General features: G+C 39.1%; 1 protein-coding gene across 2 annotated transcripts in view; it reads left to right on the top strand.

The window, feature by feature from the left end:
• Window positions 1-8,195: 8,195 nt before the first annotated feature.
• Window positions 8,196-22,697, top strand: part of LOC148677114 (NACHT, LRR and PYD domains-containing protein 1a allele 5) — a 29,528-nt gene continuing 15,026 nt past the window's right edge. Inside the window, exons 1-2 of one of the 2 annotated variants that reach the window (XM_088618354.1) lie at window positions 8,196-8,224; window positions 19,258-19,289. In XM_088618354.1, the coding sequence (XP_088474480.1) occupies window positions 8,211-8,224; window positions 19,258-19,289 (46 nt within the window). In that variant the 5' untranslated portion in view covers window positions 8,196-8,210. Of the gene's footprint in view, window positions 8,225-9,736; window positions 10,310-19,257; window positions 19,290-22,697 lie in introns of those variants that run through there. The other variant, XM_088618346.1, reaches the window with a different exon arrangement.

Here is a 22,697-nt window from a genome sequence, read left to right as displayed (position 1 = left end):
ATTAGCAGCTGGTACACCTGAGGGTTCTGACCGGGAAGCCTGCAACAGCTGCCATTCAAGAATGACCACCAGCTCCTAGGCTGCCAATTGCGAGAGAGACTCCTAGGCCTGCAGCAGCATAGTAGAAGAGATCAATACCTGAAAGTAGGTGGACTCAGGGCCATCTTTGTTTTACTCTTTAGGTTTAAAAGATGGCCATGGAACAGAAAAGCAGGTGCCTCAGCGAAACGCTATCGATTTTAGCTACTTTATTGATGAGATTCCCAAAGTCCTTCTGCGCTCGTATAATGCTTCTTCAATATAAAAAATGTATGTGTAATGCCTTTTTGTGAGCTTTCAAGAAAGATACTGGGAAAAACTGATACATATTCCTCATTATCTGTGATATATACTGTAGCATGATGAATGGTGTTTCTATGTCTCAGCAAACCACTTGAGATGAAGCCCTTACTTCTGGTTTCGTCTTCTTCCCTGTCAACCCTTCCCATAAGTCTTAGACTTTGTCAAGGTGACAAAAAGAAAAAAAATCCCCTTTTCTGAAAACTGCTGATAATGAAAATAAGCAGATATAATAATATTATTGTAGAAATAATAATAATAACAACAACAATTGCCTTATGCAACACTCCACTCAAAGAGCTTTACAGGTAGCCCTCACCTGGGTGATGTGATGGCAGCCAGAGTGCGCTGTAAGCTCCCCACACACAACAGAGAGATGAAGCCAGTTCACAGATGGGGATTATGATTGGTAAGTTTGGCCAGGATGTCAAGGTAACACCCCTCACACACTTTTTGAGAAATTCCCTGGGTTTTTTAATGACCTCAGGGTGTCAGGACCTCGGTTTTACATCTCATCCGAAAGATGGAGCCTTTTTTACTGTACAGTATCCCCGTCACTATACTGGGGCATTAGGACCCACATAGACTGCAGGGTGAGCGCCCCCTATTGGTCCTACTACCACCTCTTCCAGCAGCAGGTCTCCCATCCAGGTCTGACAAGGCTCACACTGCTGAGCTTCAGTGGGCTGCCAGGGGTGAGTTGCAGGGCAATATAGCTGCTGGAATAATCAAAGTAAAACAGTCATTTCTACTTCCACACACAGAGCTGGAGGTGATCAGCACCTCTCTTCTCCGTGCTGCCTAATAATGGATCAGTGAACCAAACCGGGCCTTTATCTTCATTTTAAGCCTTGAACTAGGCCACTAATGTCTATACTTACAAAGATGTTACAAAATGTTTAAAGGGTCATCATTCCAGGCAGAAACTGTCTCTGGAGGTCTCTGACACAAGGAGTAAGGGACTGCTTCTGCCTGGGCTTCAGAGAGACAGGTCCACAACTTCTAATGGCTCAGAAGGAAGGTGGGTCAGAGGTGCATCGTACAAAGAACAGTACTATTCCAAAGACCATGAGTCATACAAGTAAAAGCTTTTGCAGGTTTTGTGTTTGTACCATAATGTAATGTTTGCCACCAAAGGGCACAGTGTTCTTTTTCAGATTTGGATTCTGTAAGTTAGATTATGGTCAAAGAGGATTTCTGTAAAAGAGACCTGGAAAGCAATAATAATGTTCGGAGACATGGATTATAGAGATAAAACTTAGAAAAGACGGGCCACCCTAGAACATAAACAGGTCAGAAGAGGTGTCAGTACAGCGCCTCTCCACTCCTGACAGTTACTCAGAGGATCAGACTCAGGGGAACTCCTGACTACTCAAGCCCAGGCACTCCTCCAGCAGGCAATCTGGAAAGGAGTATGAATTACACACAGACACAACAATGACAAACCACACGGCACTGGCTGAACTTACAATACAACTCTCTCTGCTGCACCTGGTACTCACTGGGGGTTTCCTATTCAAGCCCAGGCCAGGCCACCACTCTGAGGAACATGATATCTGGCAGGAAAATCAGCAGAAAAAGGCATTGCGTCTTCAGGCTATAAACCTAACCCGAGATGGGGTGTTAGACTTAGCCAAGAGTAAATACTGCTATTTGTCAGGCTCAGAGCAACGTGTACATTTTAGGAAACAGGTTTGCAGGGAGGCACTCATCCTTCGGCCTTCAGCTGTGCCTGGTTGTAGAAAGATTGTATTTGTAGGAGGTGTTACGACTTACTTTGATTAATAGTGTATGTACTGCTCACAATGTTCCACATCTGAGCCTTTCTCAACTACAGCAATAATTATATACTCCATGAATGTGAACTTGCAGAAAAGCTAACAAATGGCTCCAACTGTGGCAAAATACTCCAAACTGAATATTTTTAACAACCGCTTTAATTTGTTTCTGAATCAATGAATACTTCCAGTGCTGGTGTTGGAAAACTCAGAAATGATCACACTTTTGCATTTATTTACTCGAACGACAGAGAAGGTGGTGTGTTGGCCTGGCTTAAGAGCCACAAAAGCACATTGCACATGCAGGTTTAGAATACAGCAGCAGTACACAACTACTGAGATCATGTTTTAGTTCTGTATGTTTAAATTGAAGGAAACAAACCCTTCAGGAAACTGGAAATCCTAAGTATATATGACTGTTTATGTCTTTTCTTTCTGTATATTTTATTTCATCTGGTTTCCTGTTGTTAAACATCTATTCACTATTTCCCTATATATTTGCCTTGGTGGCCTTTTTCCCTTTCTTTGTTCTTCTTAATCTCAGCCACATCTCTTACAAGAGTAGTGTACTTATATTCTAAGCTTGGTGTTTAAAGAATATTGAACTTTCTTTGAAACATGGCAGAATTATCAATGATACATTATCTATGGATGCATCCTGTCAATATATACTGTGTTAGGTTCCTGCAAGTGTACAGAACAAACTGTGGTAAATCAAATTAAAATACATTACAGACACCACAATAAGCAGGTAAGTGCTTGAAAAGGAAGTAGAGGCCCCTGGTGTAATCGTTTAAACTGGAACCTAAACTTTATAAGGGCCCAGGCTTTTACTTAAGAACCACATCTGCGATTTGTTTATTTGTAGTTGGCAACCATGATAAAAACATGTTTCAAGCTTGCAGCATTGTGGAGCACTCTGAAATGAACCAAAGGCTGATGATAAAGATAAGATTTAAATCAGCAAATCAGTAGCTACGTTGTCTAGGCCGTTAGTCTATTTAAATCGCTGCAGACGTCTCCCTGTGATTGAATTGTGTCTGAAAATGAAACTGGAGATGATGTGTAAGGGAGAGGCTTGTTTAGGATAATTGGATATAATCCCAAGTGAATGTGATAATTGGGTAAAAGAGAAGAGCTACAGGGATTTATAAAAGCATCCTACAGATTTCATCTGCGCATGTGTGAGGCAGAGAGGCACACCTGCTCAGGTGGAGAGATTAGGGTGTCTGGGAAGCACATAGTCAAGAGAACCTGACCCATTCCAGAAAGCTGCAACTGGCAATATCTTCTGTGCGTAAATGACCGATATTGTCTATCTTCTCTTTACAGTCGCACTTTGGTTTGGTATTTCTTATTTGGTTTCTACATTGTGATAAAACTTTGCCTTTTTTGATGAATGTGACACTGTCCAAAAATCCTTGAAAACAATGTGTACATGTAAAGGTAGGAATCATGACTGGAATTTCTACAAATTATCACATTTTGTTATTTGTTTTCCACTTCAGTTTATACCTTACCCTAATTTGAATACTGCCTTTTAAGTATTGGTACTTAACAATAGGGTGTATTGTTGCACCGAGTTATTGGAAAGCCGATTCCATTGAGAATGTTACAAAGATACGATTTGTAATACATCTTTTTTAAATTTTTGTTTAAATTCCATTTGTATTTTCCCAACACAGTGTACTTATCATGAGGACATGGCACAGAATGTCAGATAAAATACTAGTTTTCGTCTTTTTACTAAACTTCCTGAATACCAAGAAGTCCCAAAAAGCATACTGTACTGATTGAAGATGTTAATGTTGTGTTGCACTAAAAACAAGCACACATATTTCTAATGAATATATATATATATTTCTTATAGAATGACCTTCACAAATGGCATCTAACACAAACTTAGATCAGTCTTCTGTTCCTTAATCAACAAATGTAGTTAAGAGTCATCTAGTGGACAATGATGGTTACTACTGGTGACTACAGATTTCCCAAAGACATTTCTTATTTGTCTTTAATACCTTCTATACACGTTTTACATAAAACAGTATGAAGAACATGTATCTATTAAATGAAGATGGACATGTACAAAGTGAAATAATGCAGAGGCTGCATTTACTGTAAGCAATATGACATGGTGACCTGTCCAAGTGTCAAATTAAAATTAAAAAACACATTTACACATAGACGTAAGCAGTCTAAAGAACATTACATGGTGTACTTTGCCGTATCTGCGTCACCCAGTTTCATCTTGGAAATCACAACTGTGTTTAGTTTTTTTTTTGCAAGTTTATTTTCAATTTCCTACATCAGCTGTTCTAGAAGAGGTGCATTTCAAGACAAAATGGCCCCATGCCCAGCCACCCTAAGTTAAGCAGCATGTGTGACTGCACAGTGTCTCAACATATTTGTGAAGTTTGAGGACAATAGCTGCAATGGTTCTGGTAATGTTTGTGGCTTCAAAAGCGCATTTTTGCTTTTGCTTTTTGATGGTGCAAACAAAGAAAAATAACCTTTACGAGACCAACAGCTGTTCTGGTTTGGAAGCATTAAAAGAGCTGGTCACTTGAAGCTGTTTCCATGCCTCAGTGTTGTGTTTTATTATTATTTTTAACATGTTGTGAGCAATTGTAAAGCAAACTCCTGTCCTGTATAATTTGCACTGGGTAAATCACTCAGATTTAGAACTGATTTTAAGATTCTCCTGTTTGTTACTTCAAATGTTTATCACATAAGCATATACACAGTATGTATGTTAATTATATTTACAATCATGCAAAAAAAAGAAATCACAGCACACTTTAGTTTACATGCCTGTGAAAGAAACAGAACGTACATTTTACACATCATTAAAACAACAGAGAAGTACTATTACAAGCATCATTGCTGAAAAACTACAATGATACAACAAGAAACCACAACCACAAGAAATCAGCTCCATGAAACAATATTTATTCATTTCTAAGTCTCATTTTATTGCTGAATTTCTTAATCTCCCATTTTCAGTCACGTGCTTGTTGTTGCTGACATGCCAAGTGTACTAATCTTGACACCACACATCTTAACTGGCAAGAGTTTACAAACTTCCTGGGTGAGATCTTCTGATTGCTTGTTGGTACACTAAAAACTATCACTCTTGTTTAATCTTCTGTTCATTTAAACATTCAGGGGCTGGTTTAATCTGGAATACCAATATTAAGGTACTGTTAACACCCATCACAGCAAAATAATATTTGTTTTGGTTTTTTTTCAGGAACATGGGGTGCCATTGGCAAGAGAAGTAGAAAAGCAATAGGAAAATATTCCAGAATTTGTTTATTTGTTACAGTTTGTTGCCCTATAAAAATGCTGTTCAATGTCCATCGAGAAGACACCAGTCAATTATAAACAGGCTGATGGTTTTGCAGTAACTGACATGTTCTATCAATTTTAGGCCTTAAAGAACCTGACATTAAAAAAGGGGTTTTAGCACCACAGCCTTGTCTAGTGACAAAGAGCACTGCAGATGAATCCAGTCCAAATAAATGGGCACACCTCCCACAGGTCTCCACAGTCGACCAGCCCCTGGTGGCTCTGTGGCTCAGGATCTGCACCTGTGGCTGGAGAGTTGCCAGTTAAAATCCCGCGGCGGGCAGAGGAATCCTACTCTGTTGGGCCCCTGAGCAAGGCCCTTAACCCCAGCTGCTCTAGGGGGCTGTATAAATGGCTGACCCTGCTCTCTGACCCCAGGTTTCTCTCTCCCTGTCTGTGTGTCTCATGGAGCGCAAGCTGGGGTATGCGAAAAGACAAACTCTTAATGGAAGAAATTGTATACGGCCAATAAAGCGATCTTATTTTTTTCTTATCTTCTCCACACAGCAGCCCACCAGTGGGTCCCTGACGCTCATGTGCCACACAGCACCACTGGAGTCACTCAGGAACGGGACTCAAGCGGGCTTACATGGGCCTCGGAGAAGAAATCCAAGTTTCCTCAAGTGTTGGTTCTGATACAAAGGTTAGTCCTTCTCTCTCCCCCTCAAAATCTCATGACTACCAAATCCTAGGATTACAGCTGTGACCGACATTGCGGAAATCTTGTACGTGCTGTTGAGATGGATGGGCAATAAATCAAGTCAGTCTATCTCTGTGAAAACCGAGAGAAATTACAGCTGTGCAGTCCTCCGTATCTCCATAGTTCTGGACAGATGCTATTGCAGAATGAAGAATGAGTGCTTGGTTAACCCCACTGTCACGAATGAGCTGTTTTTTTTTTTTACAAAAAGTAGATACGAGTTAGTTTTAAATAATATATTTCATGAGAATTTAAAAAATGAGTCTTATGAAATCCAGCAATTCTCTCCTTGTTTGAAATTAGCAGCACTCCAAGCATCTATTTTCGTAATCTTTTTATTTGAGCAGAGCCTCAGCGCCAGAAAGCCAGCTAGTAAAAACCACCACTAGGAGTGCAGGACAGATCATATAACATGAAAGCTGCAAGATAAAGCCAAGGACATATAGAACTACAGCACTTAGGCAGGTTGAATTTCAATTGGCTGTTCCAAAACCATGATGTAAAAGCACCTGGTATTTTTTATACACTGTCCCAATACCGGTCATTAGTACAGATAAAGGTAAATGTCAAAATGTTTGAGAATCAATGACGTTTACCCTTTAAAAGCACAGTGTCTCTGAGAGAGAGAAGAAAACTACCTTTTGGAGCTGCTGCAGTTCCCCAGTGCAATGCCAAGCCCCTGCAGCAGCCCTCTGTAATCTCTGGCCAGCTGCTTACTGTGCTCACACAGCAGGAGGGTATTTATCTGTCCCACACCATCACTCTGAATAACACAGATAAGAGGGTTTTGGAAAAATCATATGAAAATCAGTCCCCTGTACTGATTAGAACCGTTTCTCTCACAGGGTTCCGTGTTTCTTAAAGGTGCTGTTTGTGCCTTTTCTGGAATTTCTTGCTTAGTTCTTACTTTTGAACACAGATCTAACAAGAAAGCGATTTACCAGCACCCACTTGTCTGCTGCCCAAACACCAGGAGGTATTAGTGCTTTAAATGGAGAAAATTGTGGACCTCTTCAATAAATACACCCTGGCACAGGTATAGACAACTGAGCTCATTTGTTTTCTGAACTAAACATCGAGTTATGACATATAGAAAGAATTTAGGCCATCACAATTCCACATCTTAAACCATCCTAAATCTGAATTACATGATGAAGATTTTATTAAACTGTAAGACTTCATAGTAATATAAAAAATCCACGAGGAACGAAAGGTTCTGAATTGCCACCTGCATACAATACCGTGTTCTTGTCTACATTTACATGTTATCTGCCAGGTGTTCGCACAGTCTCGATGCTTTATCTAATGTAATGTGCTGCTTCTACAACAACTGCCAGTCCCTGGGTTCTGTATTTAAACCTCTGCTTGTCCATGCGTTTTTAGATTGGAGTAAATAGGCTTAGAATGACCATGCACTGAAGCTATATAAACGCAGGACTCAGCTTTCCACAACATTCAGTAAAACAGATGCCGAAATAATGCGACGGCAAGTGTAGAATTTAATGCCAATGCATATGTATTATTTTTTTCGTAGAGACGCTCTAAGCCCTTTTGTAATTTTCACACAAATGCTGCAGTCTCGAGACTATTTAATAAAACCTGTGCTGCGTCTGAACATGATCCTGCAGCTAATTCGGCCAAGTTTAGCATCTTCACGTACTGTACGCAGCAGCACAGGCTCATCACGTGAAGCCTCCTCAGGACAAAACCCTGCTTAGCCGCGCAGCCTGTTAAAATAGCAGCGGACAGGATCAGCTGCGAATTAAAAAAGACGACAAAAACGAAATGAGTGACAAAGAGGTGCGCAGGTAACCGAGTATAGCCCTCATCCCACCTGATAGCGCCACCTAGTCAAACATGCTATTATTAAGGAACAAGTAAAGGTTTATTCCATGCTGAAAAGAGAAGAAAAACTTTTACACCCCAAGAAGAAGGCTCCACATCCGAAACGTTGTGTTTCTTTTCTTCTCTTTTCAGCGAGGGAATTAACTTTTACTCGTTCCTTTGCGACCTGCGCATGCTGACGCAGCTACCTTCTTGGAATGCTAACGTTAAGGTGCGTGTGAATTCCGTGCAATGGCAGTCATGAAGTACTGTCGGGAGTTGTAATTACAAAGACGTAACGTATACATAACTTAGCATGCGTTATTGTCACCGTAGGGGCCCAATGTAGATGGATAATATAAGAAAAATGTATTGTAATCGAATGACTTCAGTTTCAAAGTTGTCAGTTGCACGCCTCAGTTAAACTCTTAAAATGCCCAATTATAAAAACACGTGTTATTTCTACTAATAAAAATGAACCACTATGTTGTTCTGTAACCACAGTATATCATCTCACATGATGATAAAATGGTGGGTTAGAAATCCGGCGCATGTTACACGATAGATAGACGTGCAATTAACTGACAGAGGGTACAAACAGCACACAAGTCATTGGCACATGTAAGGTACAGTACACCCAGCCCGGTGAGAAATATTAATAACACTGCAAAACTGTAACGTGCTTGTAAGACTACACCTTTGGGAAAACATGGTCTGCAGTTGACAAAGCATGCTTGGAAATGTTTTGAAATAATCGCATACGTGGGCAAAAACAGAAAGGCTCGACATAACAACAAACAATAGCAAAAGGGTGTTTATTTCCTGATGCTTGTTGGTCTTCAGAGCTCTGTGGGGATATATTATTGTAAACACGGTAATCTGTTTATCCTAAGTGTACCAAAAGAGGAAGAGACCATACAGGACTTGTGTAATGATTCAAAATGCATTATCGTGTTACTGTAATGGGAATATCAGCATAATAATCACGGAACACTATAATACTAAAAGATCTCTGTTACAGAGGGTGCGTGTGTGTAGGATAGGTGGGGATCTACGCACACAATATCAAGACATGTCTTCCGTTTTGGAAGATAATACCAGTACGTTGTGCAGACACAACCTTCATATTACTGTTGTCATTCAGTTAGCATATAAAACTACTTCTGTACGTGTTCATGCAACGTTGTCTCGTCCAGCCTGCACAAAATGACAACTTGTGGCGGGCAGACATTTCCGCTCTTTTAGGAAACGATGGCTCAGACGTCAGCCCTCAGAAGCAATGAGCCTCCCAAATGCTAAAAGCAAATTTTACACACAACTTAACAAATAATACGGAGTGCCTGGAAAATAATGGCAATAAACCCCAAAAGGGGTAATGCGATATCTGCAAATTGCACGATACTTCAAGCCAGAGCATGGAGTCAAACGGACGACCGAAATACATCATGTGCGTGCGTGCCTTAGAACCGTCTGACAAACACAACTTGTGTCAAATTGACAGCACCAGGACCAAACCGATATTAAAGATCTCAATACAAGGTTTAATGTGCAGTCACTTTATATTGCTTAACTCAGTGAGAATGTGAGATGCAACACACGGAAGCTGATGCAAAGTTTGTTTTTTTTTTGTATTCTATGATGTTACTCTCTTTAAAAAAAGGGGGAAGTTGAGTCTTGCCTGGTACAATGAAAGCATTTGCAAGAGGCAGAGCTGTGATTGGCCAAACCCAGAAAGCGGGACTTCATCTCCCTCCTACAAGGGAATGGCTCTAACTGCGTTAGCGTGAAATATGATAAGGGTGTTTGTTGATGTGTTTTTATGTTTCCCGTTTGTATCCGATAGCTTGTTTTTTTTTTCCAAAACGGGAAAAATCGTTTTTGGCCTTGCACTTTTTTTTCTGGTAATCGAAACAAAAAAGGGCAACTTCAGGCATCTCTTACCGCTATCGAAAGTCTCGAGTTTGAAAGCATGCATTGTACGTGTAACTGCAAAGGGGATCTGTTCATATGAACGTAACGTACCCCCAAATCGTTTTTTTTTGACAAGCGGTGTAGCCTCCCCGTGCAGAGGGGTTATTTTGTAGCTGGTTTTGCGAGTTGTTCAGTGACGTCGTCCACAGTGCCTGCAGCAGGTGTGCTGCTTTGCTTTGTGAGAGGCTGAGGCTGTCTCGACTGTTGTTGTTGCAAACCTCACATGCAAAACAGACGTCAGAAAAAAAAACCCGATATATGTACATATAAACTAGTGAGTGAAAACTGCTCGGAAAATGGTGGCCGATATGGCTAGCCTTGAGAATAACAATCACGTTGAAGAAAGGTAAGTCCTCACACAGCACAATTTTTTAAAAGCTTGAACTGTTCTCGATATTGTGTCAAAAGACCATGCCTATCGTACCGAATACGCTATCCCGGGGAGAGGTGGAGGGATGCTTTGTGGTCGGAGAAAAGCTTGTACCACTTCAGATGTGATCTAACTAATAGATCTAACTAGTAATTTCACATGTAGGATATTAATCTTGTTTTATCGTGACGTCCGCTCATGGTTTGCTCTACTATAGGCTCAGCTAATTGTGCTCTACAGACTAAATTGAAAGCTAGAACAGGCGCCATTATCTTTTGTTTTCACGCTCTGAGTGACATCACACAATAAAAGACAATTAGAATATAATTTCCTTTATGAGCTGGGGAAGAACCTAATACTTGCACTTTTCCCGTTCTGAGGGTATACAAGGAAGGCATGATTAAGCAGTTTGCCTATGATCACGTGTAAATTTGGTACTTGTAGTCGCAGTATTGCATTTTCCTGATGCTGAGGAAGACGGTTTGTAGTGGACAGAACGGTGCTCTCATTGCATCTGTAGTGCTGCAAGAGTGCTGTCTCAGTAGCTCTTCTTTATGTTGTACTCAGTCGTTGGTCTGCCTAACAGTGAAATAAAAAAAATGTTTTACTGATCTAGCAAAAGGCAGTTGTTTTTATCGGTTGGGTTTTGTGGCAGTAATAGTCCCTATTATGTGTTAACGATTGATGACAGCAGACAGGAAGTTTTCTAAAGTACAGCGCCCAGCGCAAGCCCGGTAAAGTCTTGTTCTGTAGGTATTATTCCAGTCACTAAGGAAGTCGTTCTCTGAACTTATAATTAGGAATTGATAATGCTGCAATACATCTGTAGGCCTTATTCAGGTAATAGCCGATAATGTTTGGGGAAAAACATTTGTCTTGATATTTGTGTGATGAATTAGTTTTTAAAACAGCCAACATTATATATAATGAATTTTCTATTTGAGCTGTAACCCTGCTAAACAGCTAACCACGGCAGCCACCAGCATTTACCCAAACGACCACTGATAGTCCACTTGAAACTGATAAGGTGCACCTGTGTTTTTTTCCCTTTCCCTGACACCTCCTATCCCTACCGTATCTCCTTATGTTATTCATTGCGTAAATCTTGTCAATTGTATAATTGATCGTATTCTACTCTGTAACCTTAATTCTGTCAACTTCTGTCCCATCTCTCCTTGAAAGCTTGCGGAAAAAGCGTTTCATTGCCGGCAAGCACCGCTGTATGCTGTGTTGTTGTGCATTTGATAAATAAACCTTGATTGATTGATAACCCTGGGTCAGAAACAAGAGAGATAAATGGTAGTTATTGCTGGTGCTTCACTGTCATCGGGTCCTGGGTTAGACTTTGGGCTGGTGCACCTGCTTATGTGTGCTCCAGTTTCTTCCCAGCTTCACAGCCCTGCTCCCCTGATTACTGGGGCTTCCCAGATTACCACTCCCCACTCCTTGTGATGAAGCAGGGTCATTCCCTGTGAACATGACCCGATTTGGGCACGACCCCCTCAAGTTTAGGTGATTTTTGTTGGATGCGTTTGGCCGGTGGAGGAAAAAGTGGAGGCAGAATTTCATCTTGATATCTCTTTAATATCTTTGTGTCCTTTGAGAAAGCCTGGGCAGGTACAAAAACGATGAGAACAGCTGGAAAAGCGTGCAGTATTAATGTGAACGTTTGCCTCTGATCCATCCTCACAGGATAAATGTGCCAAGTTTTAGGAAAGTTGAGGTGGCTTATTCCACAAACATTGATAATGAGTAAATTGAATGGATGTCTTGAGCTCCTCCTGGTGATGTTTTTTGTTTGCCCTTACATTTTCCTCTTCCTCGATATTAGTATTTTGCTACTGTAGATTTAGTACTGAATATCTCGGTACTGTTGTGAAGAGTATCGAAAGTACTTCTGAAAGCACGATAGCTTGGTACGTAAGTGCTGCGTAATGTTGTGTGGGTTCAACTTCTTATCTTGCATTTCCCAGTGCAGTGAAGCAGTACACAGCTTTGAGAAGTGTCTTCATCAAAACGAATAATGTTAAGCAAGTGAAAGATAGAAAAATAACAAAAAAATAAAGAAAAAAAAACATGAGTGAAAGCTTCCAGATCAAATGACAATTATTTTTGCACTTTTTGTAACATTTGTGTTTTAGAAGGTTTCCTTCAGAACTGATAATTCGCTCCATTTTTAGAAGTTATACTGGGAACTATGCTATTTAGTTATTCTTGTAAATACATTCCTTCCCAGTGCCACTCTGTTTTGGTGTGTAAATGCAGGTAATATGCCCCTGAGCAATCAAAAGAATTAAATGAATCACTAATCACTAGAATAGAGGAGGAAACTGTACTCTACTGCCGTGCTTTTTTCAGATCTCGCGTGAGTCACACCTTATATTAAAGAGGTACAATTAGTATAAAAATCTTCACCACCCTTGGATATTTTAAATATTTTATTGAGTTATAGTATGGGAATCATAGTGTTTTTAATTGGGAGTTTATGCCATTGATTGACAAAAAACGATCTATATTGTCTAAGTGAAAGCAAAGTTCTACAGATCCCCCTAATTTAATTATAAATCTAAAATATAAATATATATTTGAAGGGAGAACTCCAGAATATTGGCTTTTTTTAAAAATACTTTTTAAACCACTCCAGTGTGGTGTACGCTGTTTTGGGTCATTATCCTGCTGGAAATTGAATCTTCTCCCAAGCCCCATGTGTCTTGCAGACTGCAGCAGGTTTTCCTCCAGGAATTCTCTGCACTTCACTGCATCCACTTTTCCTTCTGTCTTCACAAGTCTTCCAGGCCTTGGCATGATACTGCCACCACCATGCTTCTCAGTAGGGATGGGGTTCTCTGTTACACTTGGCCACACGCTAACCGTTGAGGCCCAAACTGTCAAATCTGGTCTAGCCAGACCCTACAGTCCTTTTCCACTTGGTCTCAGAGTCTCCCATGTGCCCTCTTGCAAAGTGTAGGTCGAAATTTGATGTGTGTTTTTGCCATCCTCCCATGAAGCACAAATTTGTGAGGCGCCAAGGGAATTGTCAGTTTCTCTCATGTCAGCCATGGAAGAGTGTCATTCCTTTAGACTTGTAACTGGACTCCTGGTGCTCTTCCTGTTTGGACACCCTGTTCTTCACAGTTTGGCGTTTGTGCCACATTTTCTAGATTTCTTTATAATAGATTTCATTGTGCTTTGGGGGAAATGTAAGGCCTTGGAAATGTTCTTAAACCCTTCCCCTGATTGGTGCTTTTCAATAACCCTGTCCGAGATTTACTTTGAAAGTTTCTTTGTCTTCATGAGCTGTACTAATCAACTGTGTGACCTCCAGGAGATACATGTACTGTAGGTGTATTTATTCTGAACACTTGTGAAAAACCCTAAATTCCACACAGGTGGACTTCATTAAACAAACTGTAACTTCTAAAGACAATTGGTTACGCCAATGCTTGTATAGGGTTTGTCATAGTAAAGGGGGTAAATACTTACACAATCACTTATTTTCTGTTTTATATTTATTAATTTAGGAAGATCTGTAGATTTTGTTTTTCACTTTGACATTATTTTGTGTGTTTTGTGTTGATCAATAACAAAAACTCCCAAATAAATACATTGTGATTCCAAATTGCAACACGGCCAATTATGAAAAAGTCCAGGGGGGGACTTTGTGTTAACTTCTACATCTCCTGCAGCTGTAGTTCAAGTAGGGAGCTGCGTCAGCATGTGTAGGCTGCAAAGGAACAAGTAAAGAAGAAGGTTCCGCAGCTGAAATGTTTCTTTTCTTCCTCTTTCAGCTTGGAACAAACCTTTACTTGTTCCATCTCCTGCAACTGTCACTTAATGTAGTATTTTGTGCAGTATAAGTGGTACTGCTCTCCAGGAGTTGGAATGAGAGCGTCCAGATTCATTAACCAAAGCTGAAAAGCAGTTTAATTTTTAGTTTCATGTGTAGTACGCTATTACAGCTTGCAGGGCAAGCATTTTGCCCTTTTTAAATTATTGACCCAAGTACACCTGTGAGTGGACAATGACTTGCAGTCCTTCCCTTTCATGTGACCTGTACTTTTCTGAGAGCCGATGACTGTGAAACTTTTATCTTGGGTGGCAAAGGACAAAGCATTCAAAAGAAAAAGCTGGAGGTCTTCTGAACACTAACAGATTTCACAGAAAGGAAAAGAGAGGTTTTTGATTTGAGCAATTTGACCAGCCTGATCAATTCTCAGAATGAATTATTAATGGGATTTCCAGGCAGCAAAGAGCACAGACTGCATCCAGGTCTGCTGTAGAATATATCATGGGAATCAGTGGTCCACCAGCACCGCTGATGTAAGATGTGTGTAACTTAATATCACTCCCAGTACACTCAGCATTCTGTATATTTGATCTGGCAGCTGAATACAGTATAACTAATTGAGGTAAGTGAGATGTCATTTACCGATTGTTTCAGTATCCACTTTAATTTCGTGGATAGGTAGTTTGTTTCAGATTCACTCCACACTTAAGTTTGAACCATTTCTAAAGACCCAGACACGTTTTTAATTACATATACACAACTGAATGATGTTCTTTAATATTCGGAAATGAGGTCCGCCTAATGGATTGCACGGTTTTAATTGAATTCTAGTAGATTCTGAAATAAATTGCTTTAAGGGGAAATAACACTGAGACTGGATGAGAAACAAAAATGTAATCAGAAGTATTTTATGAAGTATGAGTATGGTGTATGTTTCATTTGTGAAGATTTACAATTTAATTTTTCATGTGTGATCACAAAAAAGAGAGAATGGCACAGTGATTTGGGGAGTTTACTTTTTTTTATGTGTGTTCAAAAGGAGTCTCGCTACTTTATGTATTTTACTATATACTGTGTTTACCAAAACATAATTAGATCTCTAGATTTGTAGTCTTAAAAATGGAGGTAGTGACTGATAAAATTGAGATTGTGAAAAACTGAAAAGCATTTGTAGAGACGTGATTAGTACACGTTTCATTCGTCGATTGGTCAACTGGGCTCTGTTGGCTGAATGCATTTTAACACATTGTGTTTTTGCTGTTACAGTAGACTGCCCCTTCCTCTCAGTTAAGTAAATGTCACAGCCTGCTGACCTCCTGGGAGATTCTGCAGCTTGTTCATGCACAGAAACACTGTCAGAATTAGTGAGGGAAGCTGTACCGAGTTCCCATGTGCTGTTCCAGAAATCAATACGTCTGTGTGCATTAGGTCTTGACTCTCTGGAGGATGTGTCTTTATTGTCAACTGTCAGCAGGCTTTTTAGTTGGCAACAGACCTAGACCATATTGCGAAAACCTGTGCATTGGACCAAGTAGAGCAAAACAGTGGTCCCTTTATCCAAGTTCAATTAAACCATAAACTGATAAATTATTAACTTTTTATTAAGCTTGCACCTTTAGACATAATTAACAGCCTTAAATCTCCTTTCCTTTGTGTTACATAGCTACTTTGAGCCACTCAGATATCATAAGGACACTGTTTATGATGTACAGTAGGTGTCCTACAGTCTCTGTTTTCTTTAAGACACTCTAACTTCCTGCTCTCTTCCTTCTAAGAGTGAATTCGGTTCATGGTAGAATCCAGGAGCTTCTGCACTCTAATGCCACTTGTGAGTTCTAAATAAAAAAGCGCAGTGAAAATCTCATGACTTTTAGGTGTAAAATAGAAAAGGTATTATTTATTGTTGCATTCATACATAGAGCATCGTGCAGTTGTACATGAGTATATGCTATTATCAACAACCTTTTATTTTTTCTCTGACAGACCACAATAAAAAATATCTAATACATGGAACATGGGGATGTTTACAAACCAAGCAATGCAAGAAAATATGAACACTATAGAAGTTACAATGTTGCTTGTTATGATGTTGTTTTATCTATATTATTTAGAGGTTAGTAAGTGATTTAATAAGGCCCATCCCCTTAATCCAGTAAGTGGATCTACGTATAAAAGACAAGGCATAAATTAATGTAAAATAGGGTAACCTTGGGAATTGTTGAGCAATTGAACTCTGATGTTACCTTCCATTTAACGTTCAAAATTAACTTTTGAATATCCCTTTTAGTGCCTTTGCATTCAGACCGCAAAAAAGAAGGTTGAACTTTCATAGATCATTTAAAATTCTTCACTCAAGAATTTATTTTTAAGTTACAACCCGACACTTGATTTGTGTCATGACTGTTGATCATACACTGTAGGGCATTTTGTAAATAGAAAATGTGTAGAATATTTTTTAAAATAATTACTCAGAAATACAATATGAGCCTTTTGTAACATCATACAGCAGATTCATAGACGATAACCAAACAGTAATACAGAGGATTAATTTCAGATGAAAGTGCCGAGTACTGATACCATGTAAGCTATGATTTGTCAATGTGAGTCACTGCACTGTATTATTAAACTGGAGGAACAGATGGTGTGCCATCTTTGGAAAACATAATGGTATGCTGAATACCTGTTTGACAGGTTTGTCCATGAAAGAGAAACATTTAGATGAGACAAAATAAATGTGTATAAGAACACAGAAAACCTTCATAAAATTCTTATCAAATGCTATAAATGAATGCAAGCTTTCTAGTCCTTGCAAGGTATTTAGTCTTTTTACTGGGTGTGTGCTATGCTGCCTGATCACTTAAAAACAGCATGACTGCAATATTTCTTCAGGTAGCTTATATTGGAACAGGGAAGCGTCAGTACATGAGAGGCCTTTGTTTTCAGACAAGCCTGATTGTGCTGACACCGCCTTGCTCTTGAGCTGTCCAGAGGTGTCCTCAAGGAGTTGATATTTCTTATTTTTTATTGAAACAGAATTCACCTCGAGGAAATGGGCACTGACTTGAGCCATAGAATTGGAAATTTTAACCCCGGTGTCCCGATTCCAGTTGGGAATAAGAGGCATAGTTAAAGAAGAGCTGAAAAAGAAAACAAGAGCCTTTTCTTCTTTAGAGTGAAGTGAGGCATGCAGTTATTGGTATGGCCATGAAAAAAGTAAAAGACCATTTCTGTCGGTTTCTTTTTCCCCATGCAAATGTACTTATTTGATCTGGACTGTTCATGCAGACAGCAACTAGTGGTATCTCCAGTTCAGATCCTTGCTATGACTTAAGTTGTCAATTTATGTATTTAGACGTATAACACAGAGCAAACACCATTGTGTTGTCTGTTAGCCAGGCGTCGCATTCTAAATGGTTGGGAACTTTCTCGTAATGAATGGATGTTGTAACCTTTGGCCACTGTTTTGGTATTAAATCAGTAATTCTGCGTATATATGGAAATACATCCTGTTTTTTGCAAAGTCTGTCACCTTAGTTTTTTTTAAATATTTCAATTTATCATATACTTTGTGCACAGAAGTGTTTAGGCTCTTAACCACTACTGGAGGTGTCTAGTCATGACTTTGGAGATTCACTTTAGGCTTGTTTTTTCAGTAGATTTCTTTATTCTCACGTTCCATTGGTAGAATATCCTGATGGACTGAGTGAGCATGTTTAGTAATTCTGCTAACGGTAGGTAAGCGGCATCAGTCACATACTGTGCCCATATCCTAGTGTTATTTGAAGAGCGTATCTAACCTGGTCCTCCATTTCATGCTCTCAAGAGCAGAGCTGGTAAAATGAAATGATGCATCTGATGAGATGGGCAAAATTATTATTTTTTATTAAACAAAAATGATTTTGCCTCATTGCAAGTGGATGTTTATGTTGTGAGGGGGCGATTTTAATGTGTTTTCACATTTTCCGTTCCTGACTTCAAAGCCCTGACTGTTTTGGTTATCCTGTCATTTAGTGAGAGAGCCCCATTGAATTAACAGGATGTCTGCTCTCATAGGAAGTGAGTTACAGGCAAACGGGGGGGGTGAATGCACACAGCTGCTGTTGTCTGGATACATCAACAGACATAAGCTTTGGTGTTTGGCCCAGTTAAAGAAGGGCTGAAAAAAAACAGAACAATGTAGATGGAAACCCAGGTTTATTACATTTACCCCTAGCAAGTGGAGTTTTGTTTGGGTGTTGCCAATCAAGGGCAACGTGCAGTTTCACAAGATGGTAATTAGGTGCATACCTGTATTTAAACCATTATAGTGCTGCATTGTGGTCCTCAAGTATGGCCTTATACTGATCAGATTGTAAAATGCTATACAAAACAGTTTTTTCATTCATATTCTGAGTACATTTAGTTTCATTAAGGTACAATGAGAGATTTATGTCTTAAAATTAGTTGTGAGAAGGCTCACCACTTGTGTAGGGTTGTACACTTTAACAATAGATTGAACTAATTCAGTGAACTGGGTAGCCCAATCAGTCTGTACACCTGTACCAACACATCACAACACAATAGTATCAGGGATTATGGTGCTAAAAACGTAAATTTCAGGAAGTAAAACTGTAGTGTCATATACTGTAACGATTGGTTTTGGAAAAAATATAGATCTTCAGAATTTGTAAATGCTGTATTTCGCACCTTTTAATGGTGACTCTAGAAACATCTTGGTTTTCACTGCAAAAAAAGCAACTACTGAGAGAAAGATTGTTTTGACTTGCACAGAAATGCGTTGTTTGATATGCGCTGTAAGCACAAAAGACTTAAGAACATAATATCCCAAACAACAACCTGTGAGCCAACTAATGTACAGCAGTTTCCAGGACGTTTGTGCAAACATGGCTGCAACTAAATGTAGCAAAATGTTGTTTTTCTAACCAACAATTTCAAACTCCTCTAAATTCTTAATTTTGTCTCAAGTCATTTGTGGGTGGAAAAAATATTAGGAATAAGATGACTTTTTAGAATATATTTTATACTTGTCCCAATTTAAAACAATACTAAACCTTCTTGTGTGCAATACTGGATTTCACATTCTTAAAGTATGAACAGCAAAGTAATCTTCTGCATAATTTTTCCCTCTTTCTTTCAGTGATGGAGATATTTCCCCTGTAGACCTTAAAGGTAAGAGTTTACAATTTGTGATCTGTTATGATTAGATTTTTTTCTTCTACTGATGTAAGTGTTTGCTGTTGGCCATAAGATGTCACTGTTTTTTTCCAATGCATTACTTTAGCAATCCAGACCATCTAGTGATTTCTACATTGTAGTACATTCTTGTATACAGTAATTGTTTATTTTTTTTCATTGTCTAAAATCTAATACTTTTTTATGTACATTTAAAAATGAATTTGAAAGGTAACAGTAAACTTCATTTAGAGACCTTGGTAGGAGGTTAATGGCTGTTTTCACATTTAGAGATTCAGGTTAAAAGTAGCTATTAGAAAATAATGCAGTTTGCAAAAAATTCACCTTTCGTGTATTATAATTTATGTGTCAAAATGTTTGTAAAGTTATCGACACAAGCAGGAGGACAAATCGTAAAAGGGAATCAAAATCTGACTGTTCGAAAAAAGATGGAAGTGTAGAGTTTTTTGTTAAAATATTTTTGTTTTATTCCTTTTCTGGAATACTAGCAAAATCAGATGGGTTTTAGACAATTTTGTTTGAATGAGACAGGAGAAAACAAAGTACCTTTTTGTAAGAGGACTGTCTACAGCCTCCCATGAAACATTAAGATAGCAAAATGAAAGTCTCCGTGAGTGTGTGTTGGAGAACTTTACGGTGGAGCTGGAAGAAATCGACCTCAGTGTGGACATGTCTGGGATTGAGCTAGATTATTAGATTACCACACTTTACATTTTTCTGTTTTGTTCTTCGGAAAAACATGAAGTGACACAATGCTTTTCCAGGATTAAAGCAACTGTCTGTATTTTTCTTTTAATAGTTCAAGCTCCTTCTGTTTGACATTTATTGCAGTATTTCTGAGTGGCAAATGACAGAGTTCCATCATTGTAACCCGCAGTCTGTACCTTTTTGTGTACTACCCAGTGTGTACAGGAGATGGCAGTGTGCACATAGCTGCTGGTGCTTTTATTATGCAGTTCTTCTTCAACCTGGCAACTTATAAAAATGGGCTTGTGGGCTTGTCCTTATGTGCAATTCAATATTATATAAATACTGCTTATGGAGCACATTTCCATGACCAGCATACATATCTTCACTCTAAAAAATATTTGCTTTTAGCAGTAAGATTTGTTCTGGTGGACATTATTCATGTTGATTTTATTAAAACCCTTTTCCGGCCATTTGAGGACTATTTGTTACATATCAGGCACAGAATCTGTGTCTAGTGTAATTCAGTTGTGGCAGATGCTCCTAATCTGGCAGCCTGCTGGGGAGGAGCTATGCACATAAACCCCTGTTTTATATAGGGAAGCTGCACCTTCCTGACCTGAGCCATGGTTCATAATGGACTCCATTTGTTCTGATACTCTAGCCTGGTTTACAGGCAGATCCTGTTTGGCCAAGGATGCTACTCGAACCTGCGATTCTAGTGCCCCGGACACAGCAGCAGTCAGGTTATATTCATATGCTTACCCTCATCCTCTATTTGTCTCAACAAGAAACTGAACCCTTTTTGTTATTAACATTGACTCACCACAGGGCTTCCTGGTCTACCTCTAAAAGCAGGTTAGACCACTTCCATTGAGTGCTCGACCCATTTATAGGAAAATCATCTTGCAGACAAATGAAGCTGAATCCTCTCATGTCCTCATGAGGAATGCAGAACCGTTTTTGTTTTTCTCTGGAGTGTACCTTGTGCTGCCCACTAGTGAGGTAAGCCAGCAGTAACACTCCAGATCCTGGTGCAACATTACATCAGTCTGCAAAACCTGTACGTATGCACTACATTTTATTACATTGCATCATAATGTAAAGCTTGTCTCAGTGTAGTGTTGAATTAAAGGACTGTCTTCCACATCAGGAAATTTAGCGTGCATTCTGTCACATGGAAAATAAAGTGTACTGTATGTGAAAGTTGTCAGTGGGTAGCAAACAGTTTGTTTTGGCGTGAACTGTTATTGAGATTTTAAAGAAATAGCTTTGCTCATACATGTTCTAACTCTGATTACTTTATTCACACAGCTTGGAAAAAAAATTAAAAAATTTACCAAAGTACAACAGAACAACTTTTGGAAAACCATGATGTCCTTTTGCCAGAAATGACCTGTTGGTAACAGTTGGCCTGGGATTCTTTAGACAAAGAGATAGAGACCTCCTAGATGTGTAGTCTTTTTCATTTCTCGTATTTGTTTTCTAGCTGCATAGCTCTGTTAAAATATAATTAGCAGTCATTCTCTTTATCCCGATATAGCAAAAATATATCTTTGCCATAATTGTCTGTTATTAACTTTATCAGAAGTTTATTTTAATTTACTTTAATGTTTTGAATTATTATGCTACTAATTATTGCTCGCCGCATTCATCCAATGCTCTTTTCATTTAACTGATGGTAAAAATAAACCCGCAGCTGTAAACCTAAATCCATTCTAAGCTAGCTTGTGATTATAATGAGAATGAATGCATTATTGAACCACCTGGGTCAGTCGAGGAAAAAAAAAAATCACATGTACAGTGATGACCTGGCCAAGAGACTCTCACCACTGCTGCACAGGAAACAAAGCAGTGAAACAAAGAAAAGCACAATCAATAAAATATAAATAACAGGAACATGGCAGTGTTGATGAGTGCTAGTGTTGGACAGCAAAGATTTAATCATGCAGCTGAAAATGCCCAGAGTTATGAAGCTGGAGGGTTTCAGCTCACACTGCAGATTGTTCCAGTCAGTAGCTGCTCAGTGTGATAAAAGCACTATATCTTAAATTCCCAGACAGACTGGAGAACTGCAGTAGTAAGATGGCAGAGACGTGTTTCCACATTTCCACTTCTGGAAGTTAACGTAAATCAGCAAAACATTCATATGCAGAGAGGGCCAGTGCAATTGGAGAAGAGAGACCACAAAGACGAGTGCTATGATAAACCTTATAGCAAAATGGTAAGACAGACCTCAAGATTTCCGAAAGTGTAATGGGTCATTACACATTATTAAAGTCCGAGAGGATTAGTATGGGAATTTGAGCTTGCGTATGCCTAGTGGAGTGTGCTGGAGAGGGAGCAATGTGATGCTTTGCTGGTGAAACTAGACGTGAAGATTCTCTTTCATGTCTGTTGTAAGAGCACAAGAAAGGTTATAAACATGAGAAGTCCTTTCGGCTCTTCCGGTGAATTTTGGAGGTATGTACTGTAGTTGCTGTGAAACAATGAACACTAATAGTCTTCAGATATATAGTTTACTGGTCCTTGACAAGGAATATCTGTGATTATTTTTAATTAAAAAAAAATATTTAGTGATCCATTTCTGGCTGTACTCTGAAATGGGTATAAGGACTCAGCAGAGCATATTTCAGTTTAACTCTCCCAATAAATGAACTCTGAGCTCAGGTGAATTTCTATGAGTTAAAAGTGGTA

The sequence above is a fragment of the Lepisosteus platostomus genome, chromosome 2 (genome assembly GCF_059453375.1).
Source record: "Lepisosteus platostomus isolate fLepPlt1 chromosome 2, fLepPlt1.hap1, whole genome shotgun sequence".
In the NCBI taxonomy this organism is placed as follows: domain Eukaryota; kingdom Metazoa; phylum Chordata; class Actinopteri; order Semionotiformes; family Lepisosteidae; genus Lepisosteus; species Lepisosteus platostomus.
Note: the sequence above shows the minus strand (reverse complement) of the source record. Positions and strands in the feature narration are given on the sequence as shown.